General features: G+C 38.2%; 1 protein-coding gene across 1 annotated transcript in view; it reads left to right on the top strand.

Moving 5' to 3' along the window:
• The window catches only part of LOC110888905 (troponin T, skeletal muscle-like), a 30,108-nt gene extending 16,949 nt beyond the window's left edge, over nt 1-13,159 (top strand). The window contains exon 6 of the mRNA XM_022136402.1: nt 12,795-13,159. Within this exon, the coding sequence (XP_021992094.1) occupies nt 12,795-13,159 (365 nt within the window). The remainder of the gene's footprint in view (nt 1-12,794) is intronic.
• The last annotated feature ends 471 nt before the right edge of the window (nt 13,160-13,630 follow it).

Here is a 13,630-nt window from a genome sequence, read left to right as displayed (position 1 = left end):
TCTCCTAAAACTGCGTATCTGCTGAGAATGTCTCCACAACGAAAAAAGAAAGTCAAAGCAGTGGTTGTCACAGTGGATATCACAGTGGGTCTTCATCAAATTCTAACCAGTCTGATACAAAGAATTTGTTTCATTGCAACATCGCTGTAGACATGAAGAACGCTCAGAACTTCAGTGAGGAGTCGGCTAAGCAACAGATGGTTTTCCTAGCATTGGTTTTGGAATCGTATGAAAGCCTTGTAGCTGGGAAGATAGGCAACACCAACTTAACAAAAGAGGATTATGATCAAATAGATCCTGAAGAAATGGAACTGATTGACATAAGGTGGTGCATGGCCAGTGCTGTTCGTCGAGCTCAGCGTTTCATGGAAATAACTGGCAGAAAGTCAATTGGTGGACCATCTACCAAGTTGGGGTTTGACAAGTCCAAGGTGGCATGCTTCAAGTGTAAGCAAAAAGGTCACTTCAAACGTGAATGCAGAAACGCATATGCTGATGAGTCTGAGAACCCGTTCAGGGAAGATTACTACAAGAAGGCGATATATCATCAAAACAAATCGGAGCCGCCAAGAATGAAGCAGATTGAAGAGAATAAAGAAAAATCTAAAGCTCTTGCGGTGATTTATGATGATGAGGGTTATGACTGGAGTGAGCTGTTACCGGAGGAAGATGCGGCTGGTTACGCTTTCATGGCAAAAACAGAGCCTATTCCCTGGAAAGATAATAGAACTGAAGAACAGAAGTATAATCACAGAAGATTGTTGGCCACAAACAGATTGATTAGACTATCTGGTATCTATTCCGAAGCGAAAAGAGCAAACAGATGGGATCCAAACAGGGAATGTTATCTTGATCCATATGGAAACATTGCCATTGATCATAACACTCTTGACATAGAAGCCATAATCAAGGAGTTTAAAGATGATGATGATGATTATTGGCAGAATAAATGGTGGGGAACTACAGACGAGAAAGAAAAAGAAGAGAAAGAGAAGAAGGAGAAAGAAGAGAAACAGAAGTCAAAGAAAGTTGATACTGGAATCATTGACATTACTCAGGAGTTGAATGCTGAAAATCTTGGAAAGATGGCTGCCAAGGTGCTGGCAGCTAAGGCCATTGAGGTAGATTCTAAATCCGTCTCTGAGTCTAAAAGCCAGGTCAGTTCAAACACGTCAACGACTGAATCAGGTAAGAAAGTCAATGGGGATGTTGATTGCAAAAATTGCATCAAAGAATGCAAATTTTGTAACACAGTCACGTATCTCAACGGTAAGAAAGTTGATGATCTAATTGCGAAGGTCAGAAACGTTGAGGATCAAATTCTTGATCGTGACAAGATGGTTAAAGCTTCAACTGAACGGATAAAAGAATTAACTAACAAAATTGAAAATGATAAAACTGATCATGAGAGGATTAGACAAGAAAATGAAAAGTTAGTTCATGAAAACCGTCAAATCACTGAAAAATTTGAGAAGCTTAAAACCATAATGAAAGATAATAATGATCGAAACGGTAAAACTTATAAAGAAAATGTTCAACTAAAAGTCGTGCTTAGGGTAAAAGAAGAATCAATCAACCAACAACTGGATGAAATCGCTAAACTGAAACTTAAAGTTCAAGAGGCTGAAATTGAAAATGAGCGAATCCAGTTGAAGCTTAAGAGTTACAACTCCGCTAGCTTTGTTTTGCAACACATTGTTCCCAAACCCATCGGGAAAAATAAAGCAGGCGAAGATGTGTACTCAGTTGGAACTGGGGTGGGTTTTCATCAAGTTCCACCACCATTTCTTGACAATTATTCGAAAAAGCAATCTGGGTTGGTTGAAATCGAGGAAGAGAATGAAGTTAAACTTCCGGAGAACATTGATGTTACTTTTACATCATTTGATGATAGTGTTCAGACAGAGATTGTTAAGAGTACAGCTGAAAGTGTTTTGATATCTGATTTAGCTGAAGATGATGGATGTTTTCTGGACAAATACATTCCGAAACAAAAGTCCAAAAACAACTTAAATGATGAACCTACTCTTGTCATGTACAAGATGTCGGGATCTGATAAGTTGTATTCGGATTCAGAGTTTCCAATTGAGAATGTGAATGTGAAAAAGTTAACAAATGTTTTCAAGTTGGTTGAAGTTGAATTGTCAGAAGTGAATAGTTTGAGTCAAACAAAGAGAGAAATGAACTTTGAAAAAGATAAATCATACTACAAGAAACCTGTTGTTCCACCACGTTTTTATAATAACAAGAATCGAAACAATTGGTCGGGTGGTTATCAGGGTGGTAAGAATTATCAGAGAGGAAATGTTCAAAACAAAAGGTTTGTTGAAAAGAAAAAGTTTGTGAACAGTTCGAGTTCACTTGCTGATGAAGAGAAAGAGATTTTTTCAAAATCGAATGAAGAGTTCTTTGAGAAGAGGGCTTCACAATCTCAGTCTGAAGGCACGAGTCAGGTAACTGATACTCAAACATGCTTCAGGTGCAATCAAGTTGGTCACATTGCACGAAAGTGTACCAACGTGAAGCCTAAGACTGAAGCTGTGAAGATTCAAAAGAAGAAAATTGACGAGAAGGGTAAAGCACCAATGGTTGTTGAGAATAAGAGTGTGAAAAATGACAACACCAAAGTGAAAAATGAACCCGTAAAGAAAGTGGTAACTAAAAATGACAAATTTTACAAACGGGTAGCATTATCTCAACAAGTTTGGAAACCTAAAACTGAGAAAAAGATTTCACCTTCTGAGGATTCAATTCCCATTGATTATGATGAAAATTTTCCACCTCTGAAGGCTGAAAACTTTAAAATTCAAGTTGCGAGAGTTAAAAGTGTCAAGGTCACACCCAAGACTGATGAGGCTTGGGTGGACACAATGGTTGACTAAGCAGTTTGAATTGCCGGAGCTTCCTTGATCGCGAAGCATGAATTGGCATCTTTATTGAAGTGTTTAAATCATGTTGTGATATGTGCAGGATCTTCCGAGATTAGTTTCACGCTGGATTATGGACAGTGGAGCGTCTCGACATATGACAGGGAAGACTGCATTGTTATATGATGTGAAGAATATCAATGGAGGTTATGTTGGTTTCGCGGGTATTCAAGGAGGAAGGATTATTGGTGAAGGAACGTTATCCAATGGGATTGTGACGTTTGAGAGAGTTAACTACATTGCTGAGCTGGAAAACAATCTGCTGAGTATCTCGCAGATTTGTGACAGGATGTATACCACTCACTTCACTGATAAAGAATGTTTGATCTTGAAGCCAGGATTTGTTATCCCTGAGGAATGGATTATCATGAGGGCACCAAGAGTTAATGATCTGTACGTGTTAGATATGAGCGTAGCTACTACAACCACGGGTCAGGCTCATTGTTTCGTGTCCAGAGCAACTGAAAAAGAATCGAGATTGTGGCACCGGAAGATGGGACATACACATCTTAGAAAAATGAATCACTTGGTGCAAAATGATTTGGTTACAGGAGTTCATGTCAAAGGTTTTCATCTGGAAGGGGAGTGCATTAGTTGTGTTAAAGGCAAGCAGAAGAAAAAGTCACACCCTACAAAGCAAGTCAATTCAGTCTCAAGACCCCTGGAGAGCCTTCACATGGATTTGTTTGGTCCAGTGAATGTCAAGAGTATTACGGGAGATAAATATTGTCTTTTGGTTACTGATGATTATTCCAGATTTTTGTGGGTTTCTTTCTTGAAGACGAAACGTTTGACAGTTTGATGGCGTTGTTCAAAAGAATTGAGAATCTGTACCAAAGGCGTATCAAAAGAATTCGAAGTGATAATGGTACTGAATTCAAGAACAGCAAGATGGAAGAATTTTGTGATGAAAAAGGTATTTTGCATGAGTTTAGTGCTCCGTACACTCCGCAGCAGAATGGAGTCGCAGAACGCAAAAACCGGACACTAATCGAGATGACTAGAACTATGCTCGCAGATTCAAAGTTACCGATAAATTTTTGGGCTGAAGCTGTTTCCGCCGCATGCTACACACTCAACAGAGTTCTCACTGTCAAGAAGTTCAACAAAACATGCTTTGAGCTGATCAATAATCGCAAACCGAATTTGAAGTATCTAGAACCGTTCGGGTCACCCTGTACTGTTATAGAGCCTTTTGGAAAGTTTGGTCCGAAGTGCATTGAGGGTATATTTGTTGGATATTTCAAGTCCTTCGCGACGTGTCTTCGTTCCAAATGAGAAGCAGATTATTGAAGCTGCAAATGTTGAATGTCAAGGTTATACTATGCCGCCACAAAATCCAGGAGATTCATGGAGATATCATTATGACAAATTGTGGGATTCGTTTGACATGACAGAAGAAGAAGAAGAAGATTTCTTTGATGAATTGGATATTTTGCGTGAGTATGAGTCACAGCAAAGGTTCCCAGCTGAGTATTCAAGGCGACCACGGGAAACTTGGAATGACGATGAAGCAGGTCCTAGCAATGCTGGTGAACACGATGATGTCCAACGGAATGAAGTTGCTCAAGATAATCAGACGGTTGAGAATGATAATCAAGATTCTGAGAACATGCCGATATTTGATCGAGGAGATTCAGATTCTGAGGGGGAGCAGATTCATGATTCAAGTCAAATAAACCAAATTGGTGAACAAGGTGCAGATCAAAATGTTACTAATCTGGAAGGCGATGTGGATGTTCTAAGCGAAGCAATGACGCAACTCTTTCATATCATCCAGAGGAGTTGATCATAGGAGAATTGCAATCGGGCGTTCACACGAGAGTCAAATCGACCAGGGCTTAACATGTTTTTATTCTATAGTAGCACCTTTACAAACTGATTTCTCAATAAGTTGTTTTATCTCGCAGATCGAACCGAGAACGTATAAAGAGGCGCTTACTGAAGACTCTTGGGTCATTGCGATGCAAGAAGAGTTAAGTCAGTTTGAAAAGTTGGGAGTGTGGATGTTAGTTGATTTGCCGGATGGTCACAGAAAAATCAATATGAAATGGGTATTTAAGTGTAAAAGAGACGAAAGAGGAGTTGTTGTAAGGAACAAAGCTCGACTCGTTGTTCAGGGCTTTAGTCAACAGGAGGGGATTGATTTTACTGAAGTGTATGCTCCTGTGGCACGACTAGAGGCAATCAGAATTTTCCTTGCATTTGCGTCTTGGAAGAACTTCAAAGTTTATCAGCTAGATGTAAAATCAGCGTTTCTTTATGGGAAGGTTAAAGAGGAGGTTTATGTCGGTCAGCCGCCGGGCTTTACCGATACGATCCACAAGAACAAAGTCTACTTATTGGACAAAGCGTTGTATGGTTTACACCAGGCCCCGAGAGCCTGGTACGAGTCTTTGTCTCAACACCTACTAGCCAACAGCTTCATACGTGGAAAAGTGGATGCCGCTCTCTTCACTAAAGAGGTCGACGGACATCTTCTAATAGTTCAGATTTATGTGGACGATATAATCTTTGGGTCGACGAATGCGAATCTGTGCAAAGATTTCGAACAGGTGATGAAGCAAAAATTCGAAATGTCATCAATGGGGGAGATGAAATTCTTTCTGGGACTACAAATTGAACAACTACCTGAGGGAATTTTCATTCACCAGACGAAGTACGTGCATGATATTCTAGAGAAATTTGGAATGTCAAGTTCTACTCCAGCTGCTACCCCACTTGCAACAAATCATGGGATTCACCCAGATCTCACCGGAGACAGGGCTGATGAAACGTTCTACCGTTCTATGATAGGTTCTTTGATGTACCTAACTGCTTCACGTCCTGATATCATGTACCCAACGTGCCTCGCAGCAAGATATCAATCTAACCCGAGGGCTTCGCACATGATTATTGTGAAGAGGATATTACGCTACCTGAAGGGAACTCCTACATTGGGGTTGTGGTATCCTAGAATAGGCGACTTTACGCTAGAAGGGTATTCCGGCTCGGATTTCGGATGCTGCAAAGTCAATTCAAAATCAACAACTGCAGGATGCCAGTTCTTTGGACCTAGATTGGTTACCTAACAGTGTAAGAAACAAACGTCTGTGGCATTATCTACATGTGAAGCAGAGTACGTTTCTGCTAGCAGTTGCTGCTCTCAGATCCTGTGGATACAGCAACAGATGCGCGACTACGGTTTGTAATTTCATAACACACCTCTTTTTGTTAATAATGAGGCCGCAATTAATATAACAAAGAATCCAGTACATCACGCTAAAACTAAACATATACAAATTCGTCATCACTTTATTCGTGATTGTTTCGAGAAAAAGTTGATACGAATTGAGAAAATCCACACTGACGAACAGAAACCTGATTTACATACCAAAGCTTTTGATAAAACACGGTTTAAATATCTGTTAAAATTGAACGGTATGAAGCTTCTTTCGGTGTCGGATGGCATAATTGGCGTTGATGAGAGTACTGTTGCGGATGAAGATGAGAAACAATCTGCAATGGTTTGTCGATTTTTTACTTGTTTTGGTATTTAGGGGGAGTAGATATATTTTTAGAAAAATACAAAAACAGTAAAAAATGCAAAAATCCAAAAACAATAGAAAATTGAAAAAGAGCTTGTGTAAAAAGGGAAAATGATAGTACATCGGCTAGACAGTTACAGTATGCTAAAGAATTGTAAAGTTTAAAATGAGTTAAACAGTCTCGCTGATGATGTGTCGATAGGTTTTCGCACATTTAGTAGATTTATTCGGGATATAAACCTAAAATTTCGAACTTGCGTAATTCGTGGAGAACACTACTTGGATATATAGGTAACCCCTGAAATCTCGTTTGAAAGGTCCCTTATTCTAAGATACTAGGTCTTTATACTCAGTGATATCTGGGGTATTATTCCGGGACTTCTGCTGAATGGAAGTTCTGACCTAGTCCCCGAATAATACTTTCCGCATTGCTTGAAATATAGCAACCCCCCTCAGCATAAAAACGATGAAACATTGCAAAATGCTAATCGTGTGCTGTTGTAACTAAAAGATCCTCTAAAGGGGACACACCGAAAAGTCGAAGCCGTCATCTCTCTGCGTATACGGAAGTATCGACCTGAGCTCTCACGGCCCTCGCATTTAACCCCTGACTGATATCATCTGTGGTATACTCACCTGTAAGACTGAATATTTCGGATTCTGGATATGGGAGTATATTCAAGAGGTGGGACACATGAATGAGCTAAGTTCATAAGACATCTAATTCGTATCCTGAGTAAATTGAAATTTGTGTGAGAATTTAAGATGGATCAGTATATCGACAATCGACGTGAATTGTTTAAGTCTGAGTATGAAATGAAGCTTAACGATACTTATAATTTGTTTGAAAAGCTGATATGATTCCCTGACACGCTCACCAAAAATATGTTTGTAAATAGTTTAATTTCTTTATTCTCTGCAATTTAAGTTTCTGTATTTCATTTCTTAGTTTAGAACACTTTGTTAAAATCCAAAAAGATTTTATTTCTGCTTTATTTTTGGCAAACCAAAGTGGAGAGTTAATCGTTGGATTCTCAAAGATTGAAGCAGATGTAGGAAAAGTTCTGAGCTGAAGAATGAGGAAAGCTTACTTTGACAGAGTTTGGGTGATTTACAAGTTAAAACAAGTTCATTAGTTTAATGCTTGTTACATTTATCAAAAATGGTTGAAAATGTTTAACAAAATCAGTATGTATTGTCAAAAGATCAACCAAGGTCATTAAGTTGGACTTGGTAGATTAATTGAGTAATCAGAGTCATTAACTTGGACCTGAATACTTGAGTGGATTTCTAGAACTGATAGATTGTGTGATTTTATGAAAAGATAAGTTTGTAATGTTTGATGTTTGAGACACAGGTTTTGGACTTCATCATTCCCACAGGAGCTAATTGTCAAAGTTTGAACCAGATCAAGACCTCAGAGTCTAGCATACTGAGAGGGGGAGTCTGGATCAACAGTCAAAGGGGAAGTTTGAAGACAAAGCTAGGAAGTGAACCTGTACCTGTGAAGAAAGAGTTTTTACGATGAAAAGACAAAGTTGGAGAAAAGACCAAGACTGAAGACTCAGAGCCAAAGACTTCGTCAACATCCAAGGGGGAGTTTGTTAGTGCACTGAATGTCTGTTGACTGCGCTTGTATAGAGTCTTTGGTCTAGATAGGTTGTACGGAGTCGAAAATCAGAAATTAGGGTTTTAGATGGTAATTTCGCTCCAGATGACACTTGTGTCATTCTGAGCGAAATCAGATAGCTTGTTATTTCGCTCCTCTGCATATTAGAGTAGGTTTCGCTCATATGTAGATAGTTACTAAGGGGTTACGCTCCAAGGTACGTGGTGGTTTCGCTTATTCGATCACATGGGGTTTCGCTCCTGCAGTTTGGAACGAAATCACTCCATCTATATAAACCCATGTGTGATTTCATTCTGTATCCATTGGAGCGAAATCAGGTCATGCTATAGGTGTCAAAACTCTGTCAAAATCTATTCAGAAAGCAGTAATATAAGAGGAAATTAAGAGGAAAAGTTGTTGTTACTTTGTCTACACTGATTCCGCCTTTGTACACAGAGATGAGCTGCCTTAACTGACTATTCAGGGTCATACAACGGTCCAACAACTATGGCAAACTGTCAATGATGATAGACATTGACGTAGGGCACAACTTATTTTCGTTAGTAGTCGATATGGTAACGGTCTAGTGGTTCACATGGGAAAGCCCCCACTGATTATGGATATGGTTTGGGTAATAAAGAAGGAACTGGTTAATCATACTTTCAACTATGGGGTAACCCCCATGGCAAGTAAGCCAGCAAAAGACAAACCATGTTTTCGGCAACAACTTTAAACTAAACAACCAACCGTGAACTCACTCAACTTTGTTGTTGACTCGTTGTTACATGCCTTACAGGTCGTTAGATGCTTATGGAGCTTGCACGAGGAGGAAGTCGTTGTGGGATATGGACTATTATGTCCCGTGCTTAATATTTGAACTTTATGAACTTATTAAACTTATGTTTTGGTTTCACGTCTTATGCTTCCGCTGTTTAATTTGAACTTGGTTAACTAGCTATTGATCACCAATTATATTGTGTGGTTGGATTTTATCTATCTTAAATACATTGTTTAATATGATTGGTGGCTTGATCCTGGTCATGTCACGCCTCCAAGCGGTGATACTCCGCATGGTGGATTTTGGGGGTGTGACAAGGTGCTTACGGACCGCGGGGCTTCTTGCTTACAGTCCGTAAGACTGTCGCTGGCAGCAGAAAATGGACAGCTGCCGGTTCAGCCTGTTACACCGCCTTATTTGCATGGTATTCAAATACAGGAGTGTGGCAACAGGTTTGCATGCATAGGGAACATGGGGATCATCAGGGAACACTTGTAGACTATGTTGGCATGATCTTGTACACTTAGGATCACTATATAAAGAGGTTGAATTGTAACCATTTTGTTTGCTCATTCCAAACTCACCTCAAGGCTTTCTCTGAAGTTCTTGGAGCTCAAGCTATTTCTATTAAGTTTCCTAGTCGTGCATAGGACCTTTGTAAGTGTCCTTAACCTTCCTTAATTCAGTTTTGCTTAGTTAATTAGCTTAAAGTCAAACTATCGTAATTAAGGTTTGACTTCGTAATTAATCATAATTTGTCCAGTCAAATCTCGAATTGAAAGTACCTATGAGTTGGTAATTATGTGGGTAATAAACCCTTAAAAGGGTACTCTCTGATTCCCACTCTAAGTAGGTCTAATGTCGGGTCAAAGTTAATCTTAAAAAGTCAACAGAAAGCTTATTTTCAAATTAACACATAATTAGCAATGTAGAAGACATGCAACCTGTTTTATCTTTAATATAACTTAGTAATTAATGTAAGAACATGTCTAAACATGTTCAACTCGACAATTTTCAGTTCAAGATCGGTTCGGAGCCGTAAGTCACAAAAAGTAGACTTTATTAGGACCAGGTTTCATGTTAGTATAACCCTCTGTGATTATACAACTTGGTTCATTAGTTATCCGATTCATATGCATGTTTCTGTTAAATGCTTAAATGTTGACTATTATGCCCTTTCCACCTTAAAAAGTGATTTTTGAAAAAGTAAAAGAATAGAAACCTTAGTTACTGATTTATAAACTTGTACCTAAAGTTTGACATCAGTTTGAGGTCTAGATTAGGAGTTATGCTCATTAGCGTAATTAGAAAGCTTTTTAGTAATTAAACGGCGTAATTAGCAAATAACCTATTTAAACCAAAATTTTGATATCAAACTTTTTACCCACTGATGTAATATAATATTTTGGGATTTCTGAAGATTTTTATTTATTTTTAGGCTGAGCATAACATAGAGTTATACCTTTGATTCGGTAATTGCCGGTTTTGCCCTTTTGGCCTATAAATGAGTTTTACAAAATATTTTGATCCCAAACCTTTTGCTACTGATTTTATATGATTAAGAAAGTATTTTAAGCTTTCTGGAATAATAAAAATATCAGCTTTCGATATAAAACCCGGTATGAACCCAAAATCGCCTTTTTAAGCGTTTTTAACGCATAATATAAGTTAAAACTATTTTAAACATATAAGGTTTGATGTCTACTGATATTTTCAGTAAATTTTTATATCTTAACAGCATGCAAAAGTTTTAAACTTGGATTTCCAGTTTTGACCTTTTAAGCCTATAGGAAATTACCAAAATGCCCCTAAGGTGCAAAGTTTGGTTATAAATGATAAATTTCACATATAAGTAATACCCTACTATTATAACTTATTAAATTAAGTATTTTTACTAATTATATTAGACCCGTAACTCACATTAATATTTAAACTCTTTTGAACCTTTAAAATGACCAAAATGCCCCTACGGGGCATAGTTTGAGTTTAAATTCGTTTTGGGCATAATGGAAGATATCTTACTGATGTCACAACATATTTAAGGCATGTTAACTTAGGGAACTTGTATATGACTCTTATGGTTACCCGTTACGCATCTTCGCGTTCGGATCGGCTGATGTAACTAGTTTGCATAAATTAACCGAAACGGGTCAAACCTTATCGTTTTTATCTCAAAATACAGAATGTGTTTAGTATACCCACATTAAACAAGTATACAAGCTTGTTGGGTCAAAACCACATTCCAAACCGGTCTTCGCTTAATCATGCGTTTGAACCGTGTCTTCCTTTTGAAAACTAACCGGTCTAAGTCTAGGCTTAATTAAGACCCGTTAGGATTCTAATAGGTTATTAAAAAACCTTCGTTCCAGATTAGGAGCCCAGTAAAAGATACGTACACTTGCTGATTTTGAATATTACTTCCTCAGGTAAATACTCTTAACTTATTTTCCCTATACGGGCTTGGGATACGGTATTATAAAAATACCGCTTGGTCGGGTGTGTAGTCATTTAAATTGGATTGTGATTAATGAATTTTCATAACTCGTTTTTAATCTGTATTATTTGGTGTATGGCCTTTGGGGGTTAAATGACCATGTCCCGGATATCCTTGGCATCATTCAAAGAAATAGCCACGACCTAAGCACGGGGTGTAGGCATTACACTTGACAGTTGCATATGTAAAAACTGGTAATCCACTTGAAGGAATCAACCTTGTGGGCATTATACCTGTGGCGTGTCAGTTAATCTAAGTCGGTTCTTCTAACCAGTTCTAATGGACGACAAATAAGTAAAACTGTATACAAGATTATTTTTGAATAATTGTCCCAAGTTATAAAAGATATTTTTGCCTAAGTGCATTCAAACTAATTTTCAAACTCTTTTCAAAATGAGTCACTTAAGTTGTTTTTACCAGTGTAAACTGACATATTTTCCAAAAAGGCTAATTGCAGGTACTATACGAAATAGGCTGGCCACTCCAGGCATCAATAATCAAGTCTTGCAAGCTCTAAATGTAAAAGTCTGTTGAACAAAGTTTCCTTTTTATTTGATCTGCCTGTGGATCCATTACAGTCCATTTGTGATACTTTGATATTACTATAATTTGGTTGTAATGTGATTCATTCTCTTTTTCTTCCGATGTGCATTTAAAATTTGTATTGTTTGACTATGATGATATCAACTACGTTACGATACTCCCCACCGGGCCCACCGGTAATACGTGGAAATAACGGGGTGTGACAGAGTCAGTTAAGTTGTATTTACCAGTGTAAGCTGACGTATTTTCCAAAAAGGCTAAGTGCAGGTACTATATGAAATAGGCTGGCCACTCCAGGCATCAATAATCAAGTCTTGCAAGCTCTAGATGTTAAAGTCTGTTGAACAAAGTTTCCTTTTTATTTGATTCGTCTGTGGATCCATTACAGTCCATTTGTGATACTTTGATATTACTATAATTTGGTTGTAATGTGATTCATTCTCTTTTGCTTCCGTTGTGCATTTAAAATTTGTATTGTTTGACTATGATAATATCAACTACGTCACGATATTCCCCACCGGGCCCACTGGTAATACGTGGAAATAACGGGGTGTGACATTAACTTCATATAAGGGTGTAAAGAAAGCTGAATCTGAACCAAGGGCGAAGAGAATGATATGTAAGATTTTGAATAGAAACAATGTTGCACCTGAAAATGATGCTTGGAGGCACGAAAATAGCAATTCTGAAAATGAAACTGAGAGCCTAAGAGAGATGCATGAGAAAAAGTTAAGATATTAGTTTGTGAAGGACGGGAAGAGAAAGAGAACACCGAAGACTTCTCCAGCTGTATCTGCTCCTAAAGTGTCAATACCAAAGATAGTTGTTAAGGGAATAGTTGAAAGGGGAGTCATAAGAGAAGCTAGATCATTAATTGTTATATTTTTCTAATAAATGTTCAATGCTCGTTTTGCAGGGCCTTCAAGGGAATCACAACCAAGATTGGAAGATGAACTAGTGGTGAATCTAGCTTATATTCCTCAAGAAGGTATTGATTTGACGAAGGTGACGTTTGAACAATATACTGAAGCTACAGTTGCAAAAGATCAAAGTGCAAGTATTCAAGCTGAAGGTGTTAAAGAAAAGGAGCCTGAAGGTGTTGTTCATAATGACTCAAGTGATGCTGACGATGAATCAACAGAAACAGAGCTAGAGATTGATATGGCAAAGGTCGGTTATGGGAAAGTTCAACTGAAAAAGAAGCCTCAGAAGAAAAGAAAAGGTTCTAATGAAGAGGATTCTACTTATATGCCAACTGCTGAAGAGAAAAAGAAACTTTGAACAAAGCACAAGGCAGTTCAGTCTGGAGTCATTCCGAGGAATGTCAGGGCAAGAAAAGGAGGTGCTACTATGCATGAAAGTCAAAGCCGCAAGAGTGAAAAGCACAGTGAAACTTCAAAGGGTCCTGAAGCAGTGAAAGAACAACATGTTGAAGTTCCTAAAGTGCCAGAGATTCAAAGTGTTAAAAAGCCTGAAGTTGAAAAGAAAGCAGGTGATGATGATGTGGTTATTACTAATGTAAGGGTTTCTACACCACCACCACCACCACCACCAGAAAGTCAATCTATTCCTCAAGATGCAGAGTCTTCACAACCAAAGAATACTATTCTTCCAGGTCTATTTGAAGGTTTTCTAAATATTCGAGGTGAATATAAAGATGATATCCTTTCTGGTGATGAGTTCGATATGTTTCATGATGCATCTGTCAAAGCTCTGGAAAAGAAAGTTAGTATTCTTGAGAAAGAAAAAACC

Source organism: Helianthus annuus, chromosome 11 (assembly GCF_002127325.2).
Source record: "Helianthus annuus cultivar XRQ/B chromosome 11, HanXRQr2.0-SUNRISE, whole genome shotgun sequence".
Classification (NCBI taxonomy): domain Eukaryota; kingdom Viridiplantae; phylum Streptophyta; class Magnoliopsida; order Asterales; family Asteraceae; genus Helianthus; species Helianthus annuus.
This window is presented reverse-complemented; position numbering and strand designations above follow the sequence as displayed.